The sequence below is a fragment of the Heterodontus francisci genome, chromosome 14, assembly GCF_036365525.1.
Source record: "Heterodontus francisci isolate sHetFra1 chromosome 14, sHetFra1.hap1, whole genome shotgun sequence".
NCBI lineage: Eukaryota > Metazoa > Chordata > Chondrichthyes > Heterodontiformes > Heterodontidae > Heterodontus > Heterodontus francisci.
The window spans coordinates 56,977,677-57,000,003 of NC_090384.1; the positions used below are offsets into that span (position 1 = coordinate 56,977,677).

A 22,327-nucleotide genomic window follows, 5' to 3' on the forward strand; every position below is an offset into this window, starting at 1 on the left:
ACAGGTCTTTTGGTTTGGTGATCTTTGCTAGTATTCCGTAACTCTTGCTTCTCCATTGGGATGTATGCAGATTTACTTGTAACTCAAGTTTTGATGGTTCAACATTATGTCATTTGTAACCCAGAATGAAATAACATGGCAGAATGCAACTCAAAAAGGCAGCTATTTTTATCCATCATCTTTAGCATTGTTGAAATCTCTCATTTAGTGTACAGTTTGGCAGCATAATTGAATCACCACTCGAGATTGTGACAAAATGAAGCAGGACAGTTAGCTATTATGTATGTGTCAGCTCAAATCTGATGTACCTAAATTGAAGCAAGTTCCTAATTTTGGTAGATATTAGCTGAGCTAATTCAATTTACATTAATTTGGGTATGAAATTGGTTTTAATAATTATCTTGAGCAGCCTTTTGAAGGTTCCGCTATATGCTAATTTAATGCCTTTAACTTTGATCAATTGATAGTTGGGGGTTATCACCTGATCCCTTGGCAGTCCAGTGAGGGGAAGATAGAACATCTATCACCAGTTCATGGCATGCAAGACAATAATGGTGACTGCCGTTAATCTTTCTCTTATGCAGATCAAACAATGTTGCAGTCTTACATAATTTCATTTATGCAAAGGACTGTGATTATTGTTTGGCAGTGTTAAGTTCAAATGCCTGTTTCTGTAGAACCTGAATTTTATCCCCTTGAGAACTGAATCTGAAGTGGATATTTATCACTGCTAACTGTTGAAGGTAGCGACAATACATCTTAGTTCAAGCTGGCTTTGGCAGTAGTTGACTAACTCCCTTCTTCACTGTCTATTTAAAACCCTCACTCTTGACCTTGACCTCATACTGAGGTACTGGACAGAACCTATTTGCATTCCCAGATCAAAAGAGAATCATTCAAGAGGGAGAGAAAGTCAATGGACATGTCAGTCCAATTGTCTTTGTGTCTTTCCAAACAAAGGGAGCAAAGTGTGAAAATGTGTTCTTTGGTTACCCCAAGCCAAAGTCTGTCATGTGGGGAGGACAGCTTACATATTGTGATCATCCTGTGCTTGCTGATGTGCATAGGCTTCTGGTCTGGCAATGCCTCAATTTTAAAATTCTCATCTTTGTTTTCAACTTCCTCTATAGCCTTGTCCCTCCCTATCTCCATATCCCCCTCCAACCCTACAACCTTCCAAGATCTCTGTCCTCGTCTTGCCTCTTGCACATCCCTGATTTTAATTGCTCCACCATTGAGGTTGTGCCTTCACCTGCCTGGGCCCTAAGCTCTGGAATTCCCTCCCTATACCTCTTCACTTCCCTCTCCTTCAAGATGCTCCTTTAAACTACCTCTTCATCTGTTCTAATATCTGCTTATGTGGCTTGGCGTCAGATTTTGTTTGATAATGCTCCTGTGCCTTGGAATGTTTTACTAAGGTAGACATGCTATATAAATGCAAGTTGTTATTGTTTAAAATTTTCAGGAATTAGCCCAATCATTAATGCTGCTAAATAAAAGCAAAAGCTAGCCTTAGATTAATGTTGCTCCTTTCCTGATTGAGACTAAGACTTTAATTGTTTGTTCTGTGTAGAGAGAAAAACTGTGCCTTCAGTGCCTTCCTCAACAGTGCCTTCTGTAATAAATACACTCACAATGCAAGAGGGGAAAACTACTACCCAGCTGAGTCCCCCAGTCAGTCCAGTGCTACCATCTCTGGGGCCTGTGGAAACACAACTTCAACCTCAGCAACAGTCTGTTCGTCTGCCAGTGTTCAAACCTCAACCCCTGCCTCAGTTCAGACAACATCCAAAGGTGGTAAGTCTCTCTCTCTAAGTTTGCCAAGGCCAGAATGACCTTTCTTTGGGTATGAAATAATTGAAATTTTCATTTCAAAAACAGAAGGCTTTACCAGTGTCTTGTACAGATCTACCATCATCTTAATATCTCTTTCTTAAACTCGTTAATCCTATTTTTAAAATTCTCATGTAGCTGGACGATCAGGCACCTCCTCGACCACCTCTCCCTGACATGTACAGTCCTGATGACCAGCCACCAGCTGTACCGCCTCTTCCAAAAGATGCTACAGTCATCCGACACACATCAGTCCGGGGACTGAAACGCCAATCTGATGAAAGGAAGAGAGATCGGGAGTATGGCCAGTATGTGAATGGAGATTACAAGGTAAGCAAATGAAGTATAACTTCCTATCAATATCAGGAAAATGTCCATTTGCATTCGATGACTGCATATAGTGAAGACTGATTGAATTTTCTTCACACCAAGTCATTGTAGTAATTGTTTTTTTTACAACTGCAAAGTACTTGTAGAAGACAATTTTAAGATGTAGTGCAGTACAAAATGAAATTCAACTTGTCTAAAGAAAGTAAAATTTTGCACACCACAAGGCAATTATGGATGAGAAAGGCTATTTGGCCCTTCTAAATCCATCCATCCAAAAAGATCCAACAGTTTTCAATTTCCAGCATCTAATTGCTTCTTAAATGGTTCAGGTTTCTTGCCTCCATTGCTGTCCTGGAAGTCATTTCACATGTTGATTACTTTTTTTGTGTAAAGGTGAGGTGAGAGTGACTGCCCTTGACATCAAGGCAGCAGTTCACCCAGTGTGGCATCAAGCGGCCCTAGCAAAGCTGGAGTCAATGAGAATCAGGGAAAACTGTCCACTGGTTGGAGTCATACCTAGCACAAAGGAAGATGGTTGTGGTTGTTGGAGGTCAATCATCTTAGTCCCAGGACATCACTGCAGGAGTTCCTCAGGGTAGTGTCCTCGGCCCAATAATCATCAGCTGCTTCATCAATGGCCTTCCCTCCATCATAAGGTCAAAATAGGGGATGTTCGCTGATGGTTGCACATTGTTCAACACCATTCATGACTCCTCAGATACAGAAGCAGTTCGTGTCCATATGCGGCAAGATCTGGACAACATTCAGATGATAAGTGACAAGTAACATTCTCACCACACAAGTGCCAGGCAATGACCATCTCCAACAAGAGAGAATCCAGCCATCTCCCCTTGACATTCAGTGGCATTACCATTGCTGAATCCCCCACTATCAACATCCTGGGCGATACCCCTGACGAGAGACTGAACTGGACCAGCCATTTAAGTACCATGGCTACAGAGCAGGTCAGAGTAAAGGTCTGCTCGGGTATAAAATTGAAACCCGATCCGGGCCCAACCCAACCATAGCCAACCTGACCCGGGCCCGAGTCCTTTAATTTTTTTTCACGCCCGACCTGCCACAAATATCACAATAAGTTTAATGATATCAAACATGTTATTGTGCTCTACCTTGTCCAAATGGTAATACTTGAGATCTTGTTCATCCGTTTCGGCAGCAGGCTATTCCTGCAGATCGAGCTGCGGGGAACCATGGCTGAACCTGATCCCATGAGTTCCCGGAGGCAGCACTGTCCAGCCCGACCCAACACAACCCAAACCTGAATGCTGGACTCAGAATATAGATCCAACTTGACCCGAACCCGACACATGTAGTCGGGTCAAGTAGAGTTCGGATCGGGTAACCAGGCTTTAGGTCAGAGGCTGGGAATTCTGCGGTGAATAACTCATCTTCTGACTCCCCAAAGCCTGTCCACTGTCTGCAAGGCACAAGTCAGGAGTGTGATGGAATACTGTCCACTTGCCTAGATGAGTACACCTCCAACAACATTCAAGAAGCTCAACTCCATCCAGGACAAAGCAGCCTGTGCGATTGGCACCCCATCCACCACCTTCAACATTAACTCCCTCCACCACCAATGCACAGTGGCAGCAGCATGTACCGTCTACAAGATGCACTGCAACAACTCACAAAGGCTCCTTCGACAACACCTTCCAAATGCGTGACCTCTACCACCTGGAAGGACAAGGGTAGCAGATGCATGGGAACACTACCATCTGCAAGTTCCCCTCCAAGCCACACTCCATCCTGACTTGGAACTGTATTGCTGTTCCTCCACTATCATTGGGTCAAAATCCTGGAACTCTCTTCCTAACAGCACTGTGAATGTACCCACACTACATGGACTGCAGTGGTTCAAGAAGGCGGTTCACCACCACCTTCTCGAGGGCAATTAGGGATGGGCTGTAAATACTGGCCGAGCCAACATTGCCCATATCCCGTGAAAGAATAAAAGAAAAGAATGGGGACGATAGCATGGTGTTAATGTTACTAGACTATTAATCCGGAGGCCTGGACTAATGCTGCAGATACATTTGCTCAAATCCTGCCATGGCAGCTGGGGAAATTTAAATTCACTTAATACATTTGGAATAAAATGTTAGTCTCATTAATAATCATGAAACTACTGGATTGTCGTAAAAATCCATCTGGTTCACTAATCCCCTTTAGGGGAGGAAATCTGCTGACCTTACCCGGTTTGGCCTCCATGTGACTCCAGACACACAGCAATGTGGTTGACTCTTAAATGCCCTATGAAATGGCCGAGCAAGCCACTCAGTTCAAGAGTAATCTGGGATGGGCAATAAATGCTGGCCTTCCCAGTGACGCTCATGTGCCAAGAATGAATTTTAAAAATCCCAATGTTCATCCAAATTTACTTTTTATTCATTTGGCTCCTTGTACTGCTCCCACAACTCAATTTAAATAATATTCCAGATTTATCTTTCCCATTCATTTAACTAACCTATATATGAAGTCGCCTCTCGGGATCCTCCTTTCCAGGCTGAAATCCTAAATTTCTCCACAAGTCAGATCATTGACTCGATCACTTTAGTTACCAGACTGCACACAGTACTCAAGCTCTGGGCTGACCAGTGAATTTTACTGATTGATCAGATGGCATTGCGGATTGTGGAAATACGGCCTGTCATTTGGATATCATCTGTCAACTGACTATTGATATTATTTATGGAATAGTTTGTACTGGAAATGGTTGTGGGAGAGTTCTATGGATGGATTCTTAAGTGTTATATTTATTGTTTTCTTCCAGTCCGAGCTACGTACTTATATGAGCGAACCTGAACTCATATCACTGGGAAGTGGGCTCAACAGGACCACGGCTGGAGCCTTGGGTCTAGACGGTGGATTGCAGACACTGCTGGGCAGAGGTAGGTTAGGACAGGTAGCAAAGTGTTCAAGATGTTTTGTTTCCTTTTACTGCTAGTTTTTTCCACTCCTGAAGGCTTTGGTTTCTTGCTTGGGCTTGGTTCAACATGTGCCTTCCACTGCCTAGTCCATTCTTCTTGTGTTGTGAGCCTAAGCAGTGAGTGTAGACAGCCAATTCCACAGGGAAAGGAGTCACAGCTGAACCCAATTTTGACTGCATTCCAGATGACTAGATATAAACACTTCTGTATCCTAATTAAGGGGATGGTCTGAAGCTAATTATTGCAGCCTGCTGCTGCTTGGCCAAGGTCAGCTAACTCTACATGGACAGGAGATCAGGCCTGGGACTTTGCTATTTTCCATTGCTTAGCTAGTTACAGCCATAACCAGTTGAGGTATTGGGGGAAGAGCTGTTTCAAAAGACATGTAGTGGGGGGTGGGTGCAACACCAACAAATGGGTGCATGTTTCACATACATTCATGCTGTGGTGAGGTTCACAGCAGAGACCAGGAGCTTCTCAAGGGGGAAAACGGGAAGGTAAAATTCGCACATCACGGTCGTGGTTCCTAGCACCTGGGTTTGCAAAGTGACATTGGCAGAAGTAGGTCATTCATATGCCATCTCAACGATACCTGGCACTTCCCAGGAGACCAATGGAAAGATTTTCACTGCATAATATTTCATCAGGAGTCATAAGCAGATCTCTGATATTGCTTATGTGTGTCAAAAGGTGAGGTCTGAAGTGTGATACCTAAAATGTGAAAGGAGGTAAGCGGGAAAATGAATGCAATATGCAAGACTTAATAGATTACGGATTACAATTCAGACATATGAATTTCTGATTTATAACAATGAAGGCTATTTCAACTCAAGTATATCATCCTGCAGCCAGTGCACACTGGGCATTCTGATGGTCAGATTGGGAACCCCCCTCTCCCTGGAATTGTGGAAAAAGATCCAGATTTTTTTACAAAATAATTTTTCTTGCTCCAAATTACTCCTCCAATTTCTGTACCTTGCTTCCTCTCCTGAAGCTCTGGGCTGACTCGTAACGCCCATGGTTAACTTGCCCAAGTGGTCACGATGCGCATGTAAGCTTTGAAACTGAAAGTGTCAGCAGGAAACCCGACTGTGAGGACACTATAACTGAGCCCAATCTTGTCCTCACTTGATAGTCATACACCTTGCCACATCAGGACTGGTAACCCTGGCCAAGTTTCAGCTTGCCTAACTTGAGAGTGACTAATTGTAGTGCATCTACCAGTAACCCTGCTGAGATCTGCTAACTCATCAGAGATGGGTAATTGAGCCTATATGTCTCTGTATGACTCAGATAGTCTCCTTGCCTCTGAGCTATTAAATTTGAGGAAAGTCAAATTCTTAACGCTGGTGCAACATGTTGGTAGGATAATGCCCTGCACACTTGTGCAACTAATGCTTGGTATTTACTCCTTTTTACTTATTATAAGGTACGGAGAAAGTCCTTTTCAGAAAAAGTAATCTCTATTTTAATGTTTTCAGGGTTGGCATCATCTAATTCAGGACTGCAACAGTCTTCGACCATAGCGTCTTATGTCACACTTAGGCGGAAAAATACTGAAACCAGCTCTAAGGTAAAAACATTCCTTTAATCTATTTCTAATTTGACTTGCACTTAAATTCCTCCCTATACAGCAAGTTAATTTTCCCTTAAGTTGTAATGATGGGCATATTAAGTTTTCATATAATGTTTGCTTGAAGCACTTAGCAGTGCAATTATAGGTTTTGTTTTCCCAAACGTGAGAGAGAATTTTGAGTTGTTTAATACGAAGATTAATTGCAGAGAAATGTCAGGTGGTGCTCGTAATTTCAGATGTTGAATTAAGAGCATTGAACAAGAAATCTGTTATACCACAATAAAAAATATTGCCTGAGGTACATTTTTCCTTTAATGCATTGAAACTAATAGATTAAGTATGCACATTGCTAACATTGAAAACAGTTCTGAGTACTGAGATATTAAAGCAATATGGTCTGTTCCCAATGAGCCCTCTCTATTTTCACAAGATATGTAAATTTAAAAAGTCCTTGTGCATTGAGGAACTTAGTCCAACTTTAAGGCCTGCTCCTTAAGTAGAATCACATAGCGACATTTCTATTCCCACTGCAATCTGTATTATGCTGTTCCACTTCACTGCCCAGGGTAGAAAGAATCTGGAAAGACTGAAGCTAATGTCGCCTTCGCTAAAGTGAGTTAATTTAAAGTGCTGCAATAATGGCTTAATCAATTTTAAAAATACACACATTTAGAATAAAACAATTCAAAATGTAATTGCTAAAAATGTTGATTTGTGTTATTGACCTAGAAAAATAACTTCTCATTCCCTCCCTTCCCTATGGTGTTGTTGGTGCAGGACAGGCCAAAGAGTGCCTTGGAACGTCTCTATGGAGAACACCAAAGAGGTAGAATGAGTGCAGAGGAGCAATTGGAACGTATGAAGAGGCATCAGAAGGCTTTGGTCCGCGAGCGAAAGAGAACGCTAAGTCTTGGAGAACGGCACTCTACTGCATCCCGGATTTCTTCCAGACCATTCTCTGCTGATGTTGGCTCAGTACGTTAGCTCCTCCAAAAAGTATAGTAGTAAATAAGGAATGTGATAGCTGAGATAAATAGGAAGTGTACTTTTGCCAGAAGAAGGATCCAGCTAAATAATGGGACTGATGAAATGTTAAATATAATCTGAAAGGATTATGAAAACTATTAACAATTATAGCATAATTAATAAAATGAGTAGATGCTCATTTTTATCAGCTATGAAATGTGGGAAGGTTATCTGGTGTCATTGCAGGTAAGTTGGTATGAGGACTGTGCAGTTTGAGCAGAGTTTGAGAGTTATTAGATGGTTTTGGATTTGGAATAGTAGTCCACTGGAGAAAAACTGTTACGTTAATAGAATGTGCTTTCACTATAGCTCAAATAGTTAACCATTTCATGCATGGAGCAGCTTGAGCCTTTTGGAACCTTCTGCAGCAGTTTTATGACAAGTACAATTTTTTTTTATTAAACAGAAAAATGAAATTATTTTTGAAAACCATTTCTAGGATTTGAAGATGCCAAATATGTAATTTTGTACTGGAAAAAAAAATCTATTTAAATTGAATTAGGAAACATTTATTGGTGTTTTACTATTGTTGAATACTATTGTCCAGCAAATTTCAACTAAAATGCTTTATTTGATTCTTCTTAGAATTAATAAAGTACATAAATAATTCCAGTTGTCAATGATTGCGAAGTAAACAAATTGACCTATAATATTTGATAGCCAGGTACCTTGCCATTGATGAATGTGGATTTTCAACTGTAGTTACTGATAAGGTTCACTGTTGTTGTACTGATTGCAGCATTGTTGCTTAATGCCCTTTAGCAGTCAGTACAATCAATGTGTTGCTTCCCTAGAAAAGAAATCTTGTAAGTAAATGGTGATCCCTCTCCGTCACTAACCATCTGCAATTAAACCACTCATTGGCAGTTAACCTAGAGTGCAGTATTAGAAGCTGTAGTAGCATTATAATTGTATTGTAGACTGTACCATTTGATTTTTCCATGCAAATCTTCTATATCTGAATCAATGCACAAGTTACCCAACTGTTGGCAATCTGTCACCCATTTCTCATGCTTTCATTATTAAGATCTTTACTTACCTGTCAGTAACATCTAACAGGATCCCTTGTCTTTTGTGTTTCACCAGGCCTCACTGTGTTTCCATATAGCTATGCAATGTGGTGCTAATATAGTAATGCAGTACTTATAACCCATTTCCGGTCCGTACTCTCTCTACCTGTTCCCTTTTGGATCTAATATTTTTTTTAAATCAAGTCATTTTACGCATACTTATGTCAAACAGTTAAAAGGCAGTGATTTCTGTTACCAATTTACCACATTCCTGAATGTTTCGAACATCCTCAAAAGGTAAGAAGTTCTGTAATGAGTGGACATTTTGCTATCAAGTGTTCACAGTTTCTGCTTCAGTTGGCTTTTAATTAAGCAGGATTGTACTGGTTTAGCATAGCACATTGATTATTTTGAATTACTAAATACTACTTTATGAAGGCCTGAATTCATAATTTTCAATGACATTTTGCAGTAGAGGCTTTAGGTCATTGATGATTATTTGCACACATTTGGACACTGCCTGTTTAATGTACAGAATTCAGCAGGTGTTGATTCTTGGTACAAAATCACTGCCTATCTCTAGAAATAACCCCAGTAGAATCTAACACCCAGAGGGGTCAAGAATGGGGAAAACAAAAATTGATATGTACATCAAACCACTTGGAACTGAATTGTAAAACGCCTAATTTCATTATCTGGAGTGTATTTTGCAGAAGTGCCCTTAATATCGTAAATCAATTGCCTGCACTTTTAAGAAATGGTTTTATATGTACATTTTCTGGTTCACCAGCATTTGTGCTAAACTGAATTTTTATCATGTGTAAAATAACTGCAGGATGTCCAGAGCAAAACTGTATACTGTAAAATCCCATGTATAAGTTGCATCGTCATTACCAGGTTATTATGTATAAGTAGAAAACATGACCTGTATACCAGGGTATGTTCATTTTTTTTTTGAAGTACACAATTTTTAACCAAAACAACCACAAAAATAGGATGCAATTTGTACATGGGTGTGATTTATATTCTGGATTTTATGGTAGCTAATAGCAAATGAAACAACAAGGTTGTAAAATGTAGATGACATTTATTTGTTATTTAACTATAAACTCACATCAAATGTAGTTTGCTATTACATGAAAAGCAAATAAATCTGATAGTTAAGACATTAATCTGTGATGGATTTTCATTATCATTTTAACTAATATTTTTCAATGTATTTTTATGTACTGATGATTAACCCAATCACATTGAGGCCTGGTTCTGGATACAGACTGTTTGTTCATTTGTTAGTACTTTCCCGCATACAGACACGCACACATTCAAATAATCTCTTATATTCACATGCAACCCTTACAATTTAATATTCCTGAATATACTTTCAATACTTCTGACTGTGTGACAAACTATATGGTTTTGAAACAAAGTGGTGAAACTTTTCTGCTTTACTTTTTTCACTCTTTCCCCAATTTGTCACATTTGGTGCTTGTGCATTTTCAATTCAGTAACTAAGAGCGGTTGAACTATTTGCTTAACTTCAGCAAAATGAATTGATGACGACTACCTAAATAATGTATAAATATGGCTTCAGTTGTCAGCTATTTTTGTGCCTGAGCATGTTGTATATCAGTTACTCTAAGGCTTAGTTTAAATACTATTTTCCTACTTTAGTACTTCATGTATTTCGTGTGTGTCATTGGATAGTTTTACAGTGGGGAGAGATGTGTTTGCTGCTGTCATTGAAGAACCTCACCTGTTTACATGTATGCATTGCAGTTTGTTCAAAATAAGTATTTGGGCTCTGTAATTAGTAACTGAGTTTGTACTTAATTTGCAGGTTTCTCTGCAAATATGTGACTTTAATCAAAGACAACTCTCTGAATAGAAGTTGTTGTTTGCTTGCCTGAATCTTTATTTTCACAAGTATCCCAATATACAGCATTTTAAAGTTGAACAAGTTTCTTTTTAATATTCATTTATTGGATGTGGGTGTTCCTGGAATGATCAGCATTTATTGTCCATCCCTGATTGCCCTTGAGAAGTTGGTGGTGAGTTCTGTTAGGTAGGGAGTTCCAGAATTTCAACCCAGTGATGATGAAGGAACAGTGATATATTTCCAAGTCAGGATGGTGTGTGACTTGGAAGAGAACTTGGTGGTGTTCTCATGCGCTCACTTTCCTTGTTCTTCTAGGTAGTAGAGGTTGTGGATTTGGAAGGTGCAGTTGAAGAAGCCTTAGTTATTTGCTGCAATGCTTCTTGTAGATGGTACGCACTGCAGCCACTGTGCCCTGGTGGTGGAGGGAGTGAATGTTTAAGGTGGTGGACAGGGTGTCAATCAAGCATTTTCCTGGATGATATTGAGCTTCTTGAGTGTTGGTGGAGCTGCACTCATCCAGGCAAGTGGAGAGTATTCCATCACACTCCTGACTTGTGCCTTTTAGATGGTGGACAGGCTTTGAGGAGTCAGGAGGTCAGTTACTCAGTCTCTGACCTGCTCTTGTAGTTATGGTATTTTTGTGGCGGGTCCAGTTAAGTTTCTAGCTAATGGTGACCCCAAGATGTCGATGGTAGGAGAGTCGATGGTAGTAATGCCATTGAATGCCAAAGGAAGGTGATTACGTTCTCTCTTATTGGAGCTGTTCATTGCCTGGCACTTGTGTGACACAAATGTTACCTGCTACTTATGAATGTTGTCTCGGTCTTGCTGCATGTGGACTTGGATTGCTTTGTGACCTGAGAATTGCAAATGAAACTAAACACTGCAATCATCAGTGAACATCCCCACTTCTGACATTGTGATGGAAGGAAGGTTATTACAGCTGAAGATGGTTGGGCTTTGGACACTGTCCTGAGGAACTCCTGCAGTGATGTCCTGAGGCTGAGATGATTGGCCTTCAACAACCACAACCATCTTCCTTTTCACTAGATATGACTCCAGCCAGTGGAGAGTTTTCCACCTATTGCCCATTGACATCAATTTTGCTAGGGCTCCTTGATGCCACCATTGCTCAAATGCTGCATTGATGTCAAGGGCAGTCACTCTCACCTCACCTCTGGAATTTGGCTCTTTTGCCCTTGTTTGGACCAAGGCTGTAATGATGTCTGGAGCCAAGTGGCCCTTGCAGAAGCCAAACTGAACATCAGTGAGCAGGTTATTGTTGATTAAGTGCCACATTGCTGTACTGGCATAGCTTGGCTAGGGGTGTGGCTAGTTCTGGAATGTAAGTCCTCAGTGCTACACATGGGATGTTGTCAGGAACCATAGTCTATTCTGTTCCAATGTGTTCAGCCACTTCTTGATATCAGCCTATTCACTTACTTACTGGCACCAAACTATGTTACCTATTCGGCACACATTGTTGTGGGTGTGCCACATGACGTTGAGTTGCAATCCAAAAGAGCAGCACCTCATAGTGTGCATTCAAAACCGGCAAAGCACTAAGTGAAATATATCCACCCTGGGAGATTTTAAGAGTGAGGTTGGGAAGTGTGTACTGGCTGATAGACATAGTACAAGTGAACAGGGACAGTTGGTAGAGGAGGAACCTGAATCCGGACATCGGAGAACTTGCCTTTTTTTAAAGAAAGGTGTGATTACTGAGTATCCATGATTACTGCAGTCATTGGAGCCTGCAAAGTTAGCCTCAAAAAATGATAACTAATGCAGCGGAGTCCATATTTGCTCTTTGTTGATACAAGGCTCTCTCTTCTACTTTGGACAGAATTGGGATTGTGTGGAGCGAGTTGTTGGTAGGGCCTTTTATAATCTAATTTCTGATCCATCAGATAAGTGAGGATCAGCGGGCGTGGTGAGACATTGCTCAGTAGCAGGGGTGTATAGAGAATGACGATTGATGGTACTCTCTCTCAGGTTGACAACACATCAGAATTTCCTGATACCCTTCCTCGAATGGCTGTACCTGCACCAGGAAGTGGGCAAAGCCCAGCTTCTCGTGCATTTGTAAAAGTGGCAGAACTGGTCAAAAGTCTTGATGAAAGGCCATCAACCTTGAGCCTTGATATTAGCCCCCCTCCTCCTCCTATGGGTAGGGTTTAAATTTTTTAAAGCGGGGAATGCATCCCCAATCACTCGCGTACATGCCTGTTGCCATTTGTATGGGGCTGGGTGATGAGGTGTGCACGTAGCCTGCCCTTAAGAGGCAGGGCACTTTATTAAGATTTAAATCAGGCTCCCACAGTGCAATTGGGATTTAGCAATTATTACACATCTAACAAAATTAACATTGCCGGCCAGGTTTCTCAGGGCTCAGTAACCCGTCATAGAGTCATAGTCATAGAGATACAGCACTGAAACAGGCCCTTCGTCCGATCGAATCCGCGCCAACCATCAACCACCCATTTATACTAATCCTACATTAAGCCCATTTTCCCTCTCACATCCCCACCTTCCCTCAATTCTCTTACCACCTACCTACACTAGAGGAAATATTTTAATCAGCAGAACAGAAACAAGAGCTACCAGCTCCAACATGTTGGTACGTTTTAGAGCACTCCTGGTGGTCCAGGAGAAGTAGGAGTGCTCCCCCAGCTCCTCAAGGAAGCATTTGACTTCCCTTTTGCCTCTCTTTGACACTTGCTGTGATTGCTGACCCCCCCTCCCTTCACCATCCCTGCAGGCTCAGATCTGTAGCACCTGATTACTGTTCTTTTTTCTCTCCAAACCCCAGCCCGATCGCTCTTTCACTCTTTCCTGATTACCATTCTCTTCCTCGTCCACTCCCATCAACTTCTGATCTCTAGCTCCTGATTGTTGGGAACCGTCCCCAAAAGTCCCGAGCTGCAACTGGTTGCTGTTAAATTTGGCAGGACCTTCGCATTCCAGGCCTTGTGGGTTTTCCCTGTGCTCACCTGCATCCTCCCTGCCTCCCTGTAAATATTGAGACCGTTAACTCTGTTTCTCTCTCTACAGATGCTGGCCTGCCTGCTGAGTGCTTCCAACATTTTCTGTTTTAATTTCTGATTCCAACAACTAATATTTTGCTTTTATTTACTCTGAGATGGTACCACACCCACAGTGTTGTTCTTGTTGTATTGGATAACATTTCAGCAATTGGTAGGAATGCTATCTTTGGGTGTTCGTATGACTTAAAATGAGTACACCCATATTTATTGAGGGAATGGTGATGATGTGGGGAAGACTGTTCATGTAATGTTAAGACAGGCGTCCTAGGAGAAAGTCTTCTCAATGTAAGCATGACAAAGATGGTTCGTCAAGTGTATTTTCAGCTTCCTCTGTCTGATCTCAACTAATCCTTGCTGTTCATTGTTTTCATCATCTTAGTGTCCCGTATTGATTCCTTGTTGGAGGGTGAAGCTGTGTAACCTGATGCAGACTAGATCATGTGGGAGAGTTTGACCAGCCTCTATTGTAGACACCGTCTGATTTGTCTAGGCATCTAAATCTCAGCTTTAACATGCCTACCTAATGATTAATGATAACTCTGATCACCTCATTATACCTCTGCTTGGTAGGTGTATGTGACTGCATCGGTAGTCTTCGTCTCCTAAGGGTCAATGTTGAAATTTTAATTCTGGGCCAAATAAGGGGTCAAAGTGGTTTGTTTTAAGATAAAGGCATTTGGACAGCTACCTGGCAAGTGGCCATTCATTGACACAATCCTATATAGCTGGTTACAGACATGCTGCACATTGATGGAATGATGGTTCTTACACTTGACAAACACAGTTCTTGTGTAAGATCATATAGGGCCACAGGGGTGAAATCAGGGGCTTGTTAAACTTTGACGTATTCTTTTGTTTGAAAAACTGTAGTGCCCTCTTATGCTGTTGTCATTTGTCCATGGAGATATTGATGATGCTGCCAGCTCCATCAAAAACTTGTTTGTCAACTGTTTCATGCATCTGTGCACTGGAGATTGATTGATTGATTTTGCTGATGATCCCTTTGGCAGCTTGGAATGGGTCTCTGAGGCGTAAAAGTTGAATGTTGTGGTGACCTTGACAGTCACTGGTTTTCCATGTCTGTTTTGCAATTTGGCTACAGATCATGTTACAGCATACCAAACAGCTCTGCCATGATATTCCTGTTGAATCTTAACCCATATCTGCAGTGTTCTTCAGCTAAGTTTTTTGTTTGTCTGTGTATGTAGTTTGCCTGTAAATGTTGGTTGGGCATCCTTCCATTCTTCCACTTAGTAAAATAAATACAGCAAAATTCCCAGAGGGAGACTGGATTGTAGATGCAAAACAATAAAGGATAGCCTAAAACCCATGCAGCAAAGCTCCTCAGCTACTGAGTTGGCTTGAAAAGGAGAAAAATAGCAAAAAGAGTTTTTTGAATTGGAAAGCATAAATTTGTAGCCTGTCCCTTTAAGTAGCTTACCTGGACCCTAGATCATGTCCAATTTATATGGGGGAAAACCTGCCCTAATCTCAACACTTTATATACGTTGACATTCATTTACCATTTATCAGTCCAACTTCTCAATCGTTCCAGATACCTCTACATCTAATCAGCCAGCTGTTAATTGTAACTGCCCAATCCCCACCTCATGTTCAGATGGTGATTGTTAGGGGGGACCATTTCTCAAGGGCCTGTGATGAAGTTACATGGAGTTAGGGGGTGACTACCCTGTACCATGGTGAGGGGTATTGCGTTGCCATGAGGGTTTGGTTAACTGTGGGCCAGCAGCTATTTCCCTTTATGGTGAAGTAAGGGAATGAGGCCTGAATCAATTTCTCTGTTCAGCTAAAGTGCTGCTCAGTGGGTGGGGCCAAGGAGCTGCTAGGGCAGGGCTGTGCAGGCCTTAGACGCTTGTCATTGTGGAATGGGCAGGAGAGGTGTAATTGTAGGCCAATACATGAAGTGTCCAAGATACTGTGCCGGGGAGGGGTATCGCAGTTATGATGGGGGAAGATGTCACTATTAGAAAGGGAACTGGACTAACGTAAATGGTGCTCAGTGGAGGAGGGGGTTTAATTGTCAAACTCGAGCAAGGAAAGATAAGATGGCAAATGATTTGTTGCTTAGTGTTGTGGGATAGAGCAGGAGTGGAGAGGGTATGGTCCTGGAGAAGATTGCTGATCTGAGTGCGAGGGGTGATTATGCACTGTCGCATCAAAAGAAAAGAAAGACTTGCATTTATATAATACCTTTCACGACCTCAGAATGTCCTGAAGTGCCTTACAGTCAATTCATTGCATGAAATATAGTCACCATTACAATGTAGGAAACAAGGCAGCCAATTTGCAAACGGCAATGTGATAACCAGATAATTTGTTTTTAGCTGTTGTTTGATGGATAAATACTGGCTAAGACATGAGGGAGAAACTCACCTGCTTTTTGAAATAGTGCCCATGGTATCTTTTACCTTCACTTGCGCCGTGAAGGAAGAGTGCAGTTGTTTGAGTGGGGCAATATGTAGCTGAGATACAAGATGGCCAGGCAGGCGGTACCCCCAACAAAAGGTGAAGGGAGTAAGAATCTGGCAGATGAGTAGAAATGTTGTGGTTTAGTGACTTAATAGGGGTTGTGGGTTCGGGGGTAAGACGCACAAGCTCTGTGATCATGGTGTATGAGGTAAAATATCGCAGTGGGGTGAGGTAGGAAGAAGTCTGGTGAGCTGTAAGGAGTCAAGAAATATTAATAACGTTTTTAATTGGTTTATTAATTTCAAAACTTATACCTTTGTCACTTATCGCAACATTGGCTGCTGGCTAAGATAAACTTAGATTGTTGCAAAGTGACACTTGGTGGCCAGAACCTGTAACTGCAAGCAGATGAAACCATTTTTTAGGTGTTAATGCTCAACAATACGGTGTTACAGTTGCTGCTTTAGAAGCAACCATTGTATAACATTTAATGTTGAAAAATCCAATTGTCAGTAAAACACGATCGGCCAAATGAGAAATTTTAATTTCATCGGTTGGAAACTTACATCAGACTTTTAATGGAGAAAATCTTGCAGTTAACTTTCAAAAACACTCGCAGCCAAGATGGCCATCGCAAATTGCATCTGAAACATCTTTTCATATTCAAAATATCCACCCAGAGCCAGTGGTCTGAATAGCATGGACCCAGGACAATGGCTGTAAGTGATTGGTTGAATTACCTAAAATGGCTTCATTAGCACAGCAGTCAAGGCAATCCTAACATATTGACTTTGAAAGAGCAAACCCCTCTCCAAGTGTAAGTTGGCATCCTGGCGCATGTGGAGCCAATTTCTAACCTTCAATTTCATTAGAAGGTTCCAGAAAACCTGAAGCAGCCATGTGACCGTCTGTCCATCTCGGGGGAAGCTGGTTTTGTTTCCTTTGGACAAAGAGACAAGCAGTAACTGAGTGTGCAGCAGCCCTCTCTCTCTCTCTCTTTCTTTCTTTCTCTCTTTCTTTCTCTCTCTTTTTTTCTTTCTCTCTTTTTTCTTTCTCTCTTTTTTTCTTTCTCTCTTTTTTTCTTTCTCTCTTTTTTCTTTCTCTCTTTTTCTCATTCTCTCGCTCTTTCTCTCTCGCTCTTTCTCTCGCGCTCTTTCTCTCGCGCTCTTTCTCTCTCGCGCTCTTTCTCTCTCGCGCTCTTTCTCTCTCGCGCTCTTTCTCTCTCGCGCTCTTGTTCTCTCGCGCTCTTGTTCTCTCGCGCTCTTGTTCTCTCGCGCTCTTGTTCTCTCGCGCTCTTTCTCTCTCGCGCTCTTTCTCTCTCGCGCTCTTTCTCTCTCGCGCTCTTGTTCTCTCGCGCTCTTGTTCTCTCGCGCTCTTGTTCTCTCGCGCTCTTGTTCTCTCGCGCTCTTGTTCTCTCGCGCTCTTGTTCTCTCGCGCTCTTGTTCTCTCGCGCTCTTGTTCTCTCGCGCTCTTGTTCTCTCGCGCTCTTGTTCTCTCGCGCTCTTGTTCTCTCGCGCTCTTGTTCTCTCGCGCTCTTGTTCTCTCGCGCTCTTGTTCTCTCGCGCTCTTGTTCTCTCGCGCTCTTGTTCTCTCGCGCTCTTGTTCTCTCGCGCTCTTGTTCTCTCGCGCTCTTGTTCTCTCGCGCTCTTGTTCTCTCGCGCTCTTGTTCTCTCGCGCTCTTGTTCTCTCGCGCTCTTTCCCCCCTCGCTCTTTCCCCCTCTTGCTGTTGCTCTTTCTCTCTTTCCCTCTCTCGCTCTTTCTCTCTCTCGTTTTTTCTCTTTTTTTCTCTTTCTTTCTCTCCCTCTGTGTCCAGGAAACATCAAGTTTGAAAACCGTCTGCGATTGTGGGCCTTCCAAGTCTGCAGACTGTTACAGCCAGAGACCAGGGGAAGAGCCAGCTACTATTCTGCCTCCAAGAAAACCTTGAGCAAAGCCAACCAGCCACAAAGTGCACTTTGACCAGCCAAGACTTTAAGAATACAACTCCAGCCGGAAGACCAGAAAATCATCCAGCCTCAGACTGTGTATTTAATTTTTGTTTATTCTGGACTTTAGTTCAACCAAAAAAACCTACTTTCCACTTTGTAATCTATTTGTGTGTGTGTGTGATCCTCATGTGAATACGTGCATGAATGTGTAGCGTATTTTTTATTTTTTTAAATCAAAATCGGGTTAGATGTTAAGTATAAAAAAAACTTAGTTCTTGTTTAAACACAAGAAAACCTGTCCGGTTGGTTCTTTCACAATCACAGTAAAGGTAAAACACTCACGTAGGTGGTAAGCACAACCACTGTTTAAAACGAATAAACCCTGTTGCGGTCAAATAAGAGGAAGGGTAAGAGGGGCGACTGTGACCCCCTCCTCACTTGGCCGTAACACTATCATCGTGCCACCTAAATACATAACAGGAACTACAGGTATATATTGACACTTTTTTACGATGGGTTTCCATCTGAGATGGTGAGCCAAATTAAAGTAAAAATAATAGTGAGGCTATGGTGCTCAATCATTTATCACAGATTGGACAGTATCTTCAGGCAAACACGGATGTGTAATTGAATGCGAAAATCTGTAAGTTGCTGTCTGAGATTTGCTGGTCCTTTGTAAACTGTGCAAAAACAGTATCTTACTCTCTGGCTCCCAATTCAAACATATATGGGGGCAAATTTTGCAGACCACCCGATGTCGGGGGTTGTGGTGGAGGTCGGGAGGGGTGGAAAATACCTCCGGGACGCTGCGAAGCCTGGGCCTCATATTGCCAGCGGCAGCAAGGCCTCATGGCAGCACCCCACCCCCACCCCGAAAATTTAAATATGTTAGTTTATTTACAGTATTGCATTAAATACTTACCCGCTCCCGCCGTCGGTCCCAGTGTGATATTCATGCCGGTGGCTGGCACTCCCGCGCCTTCAGATCTCCATCTGGAGATCCAATGTGGGACACTGGTGGGGAGGCAGGAACAGGTAAGTAGTTCAGTGCAGGGGGTGGGGGGAAAGTGGGGTCAAAGCAATCCAATTGGTCTTGGGGATGGTGGGAAGGGGTTGAAGTGAAAAGCTCATAAACTTTGAAGGGGGGGTGGACAGGTCAGATACAGGAGGTAAGTATTTTTGGTGGGGGGGGAAGAGAGCAAGGAATGAACTGTATGGTCATTGGAGGGGGTGGGAGCGGGGCAAGAAGCATTATGTTAATTTTGTCAATAAAAGTTAAAAGGCCGATAACTTCAGATATGTAAACGAAATTGAAGGGTCAAAGCCCTTTAAAAATGGCGCGGCGCCTGTGCAGTGGGGCCTGGCACCATCGCCGGAGACGAACAGTCCACCCCCTCCATGTAATTAGGGGGTCAGTCCGCTCCGGACATGTAAATGAGCCACTGCATTTAATATCGCTGCAGCTCCGCAGACTGAAGCCCAAGTGTGCAGGCCGCAATTTTTGACGCTCGCTGTCGAGATCAGCAGCGAGCTTGTAAAATGCTGTGAAGTTCCTGTACTGACATTTTGGATACGGGCTAAACTTGGCACAGAAAGTTGTGACTTGTCCATTTTAATCTAAGTGCCATTTTTAATGGCGTGATTAGTCTTAATTACTGCCAAACAAATTCTCTGGTGCTGAAAATTAACTTTCACAAGTGTGGAGTCTCATTCTTTCAGATTTTAATTGTTGGAGATTTTAAAAAAATACTTTAAATTTTGTTACCTTTTCTTTCTGTTTCCATTTTCTCTTTCTCTCTCTAAATCCTGTCCTCCTTTCCCTCTCTTTATTTACCTTCCTGTGCCTAATTTGACATTAAATTCATTATTCTAACTTATACTTCCTGGCTTAGACTCCGTGCTGGTCATTAACAATTCTTCAGTCTGATTGGTTAAGGAGACACATAGTTACTTGTCCTGTTCACACATGTCCCAAATGCTCTGTAGAGGGTGCTGTGCTGTTTGGATCTCTTCCAGTGCAAAAGATCTCAGAAATTAAATGTGTACAGGCAAGACTACCGTTCATTCACCAGCTACGGTAAATTTGGCCTATTATATCATAGGACCTTGTTGTCACCCACTGAGCTTTTTAAATTTAGAATATAATATTGGTCTGGAAGGATTTCTTTTTGCTGCTATGTTTACATGACAAGTGGATTATTGGTATATCAACACATCAGCCTATTGTGAAGACAAAACCAGATTTGTTTTGTGAGATTAATATTGGTACGACAGGAAAGTCCAAAAAAAAGTTTGAAATTTGTAAATAGTTCAACCTTAAAACTGGTTCTCGTGCAAATGTATTTAAGATTTCAGTTAAAATAGCAACAACCGTTTTAGATGATAAAGTTAATTCAGATATTCGTTTTCTGGGCACAGTTGTTTTGACAGAGTCTAGTGTTCAAACCTCTGATGTTGTGACATTTATATTCTAGCTCCAACTGCCCTTTGCTTGAGAAGTCTAATTTAAATGTTTTGGCAAAAGGTTGTGCTCAGAGTTTACAGTTGAGTTTTTAAATTGAGAAACTTAAATGAAGGCCCTAAATACAGGAGATCACCCACATTGAATCAAGATTTTCTTTTCAAAAAAGGTAAATCAGAAAGTAGTGATTACATGATGTGAAGCTTGGAATTTGATAGCCTGATGACTGTAGGAGGAGGGAAATTCTGAGGGAGATTAGGAATGCCTGGTTTGGAATAGGAGACTTCAACACAGTAAGGATTTAAGATAGGAGGAAGAGTGTGTAGGATGATGCATTTGGAGGTTAGCCAGAACATGAAAGAGTGTTTCATACAGCTCACTGTATTTAGAAATATGTAATATTGTTGGTAGATTGTGCAATCTGCGGCACACTCAACTCTCCTATATAATCCCACAAAAGAGAAGAATTTGATTTTGAATCTATTTCGATTTCTGAATTTAGTGCCAGTGGTGATTAAATAATGAAGCAAGTCCAAATTACATGCCACTGCTGCAGATGCTAACAACAAAATTCCAGATAATTGCTGTGAATTACAGAATCTTTTGTACAATGGATAGACTTGAGCAGTCTGTATTTTGCACATTGTCACTACACAGAATAAACAGACACACAGACTACTTAGCCCTGAAGAGCATTGCCCTTTTTTTCTTGATGTAAACTTTGCAGAAAATGAAAACTGGTATCAAAATTCTGAACAATCCTTTGCCTCACAGTTGCCAAACACTCATGTTTCCTGCCATATTTGATCCTGTTCTGCACTTCTTGAGCCAGGACTTTTGTGCTTATTCTGGAATGGTTTTAATAGCCTGGCAATACATGGCTCGTGTGCGTATGCAATGCTTTATCAGGGGTCTTCAGCCAGCTAGCATTGCAAATGCACTGGGGAGGCAGGGAACTTTATGCTCACAAGTGGTCCAAGAATGGAGAAGAGAAATGAAAAGGGAGCCCTTCATTTAAAATCCCAGCTAAAGATGCTTCTGCTATCCTTTACTCCTATCATAGTATATTAATCAATGTGCTGTGAAGTGATTGAAGCAAATTCAAAACACAGAACAAAGTCTAGACCTAAGAGAGTGTGGTGGGGGTGGGGGGGAGGCGGGTGGCGGGGTGCGGTGGTGGAGAGCTGCTTACATCTCTTGCACCAGAAATGTCATCTTTTAAATCAACAACAACTTGCATTTATACAGCACCTTTAATGCAGTAACATCCCAAGGTGCGTCAGAGGAGCATAATCAGAGAGAAAATTGACACCGAACCAAAGAAGGAGACATTAGAACAGGCTAGAGCATTAGGAAATACTTGCTAAAAGAGGTAGGTTTTAAGGAGTGTCCTCAAGAAGGCAAGGGAGGTGGAGAGGTTTAGGATGAGAATTCCAGAGCTTAGTGCTGAGACGATTGTTCATTTTAACTTTATCCTTAAAAAAAAATCATGAGAAATAGCTATTGGCTATTGCTGAACTTTTTTATAGATCACTTTTATTATTGTAATCTGTGTAATGTGGATTTATAAAGCACTGAGTTCTGCTTGCACAAAGTGCAGGCTTGGTTGTGTAGTCAGATACCATCTGTCCCATTGGCAACCCTGTTTGTACTTTACAATCCCTGAATAGTGCAGGCTACGAACACTGACCTGAACACAACACTGTTCCCTTCAGGGTTTGTACTGAGACTTGTTTGGGAAGGCAGACTGAATTAAGCACAAGTACCAATTGAAAATCAGAATGTTGAGTGGTTTGCTGTGTCTGCTGCTATTAGTTTAAAGTTCTGGTTCTGCTTCTCACAACTTGCTGCAAATGTGCTGG

The 22,327-nt window shown here is 41.8% G+C and overlaps 1 protein-coding gene across 6 annotated transcripts in view; it reads left to right on the forward strand.

Annotated features, from left to right (window-relative positions):
- plekha7b (pleckstrin homology domain containing, family A member 7b) overlaps nt 1-22,327 on the forward strand; it is a 549,182-nt gene that overhangs the window by 495,534 nt on the left and 31,321 nt on the right. For all 6 annotated transcript variants that reach the window (XM_068046273.1, XM_068046275.1, XM_068046276.1 and 3 more), the window contains 5 exons: nt 1,574-1,797; nt 1,972-2,163; nt 4,955-5,072; nt 6,593-6,684; nt 7,465-7,662. In XM_068046273.1, the coding sequence (XP_067902374.1) occupies nt 1,574-1,797; nt 1,972-2,163; nt 4,955-5,072; nt 6,593-6,684; nt 7,465-7,662 (824 nt within the window). The remainder of the gene's footprint in view (nt 1-1,573; nt 1,798-1,971; nt 2,164-4,954; nt 5,073-6,592; nt 6,685-7,464; nt 7,663-22,327) is intronic.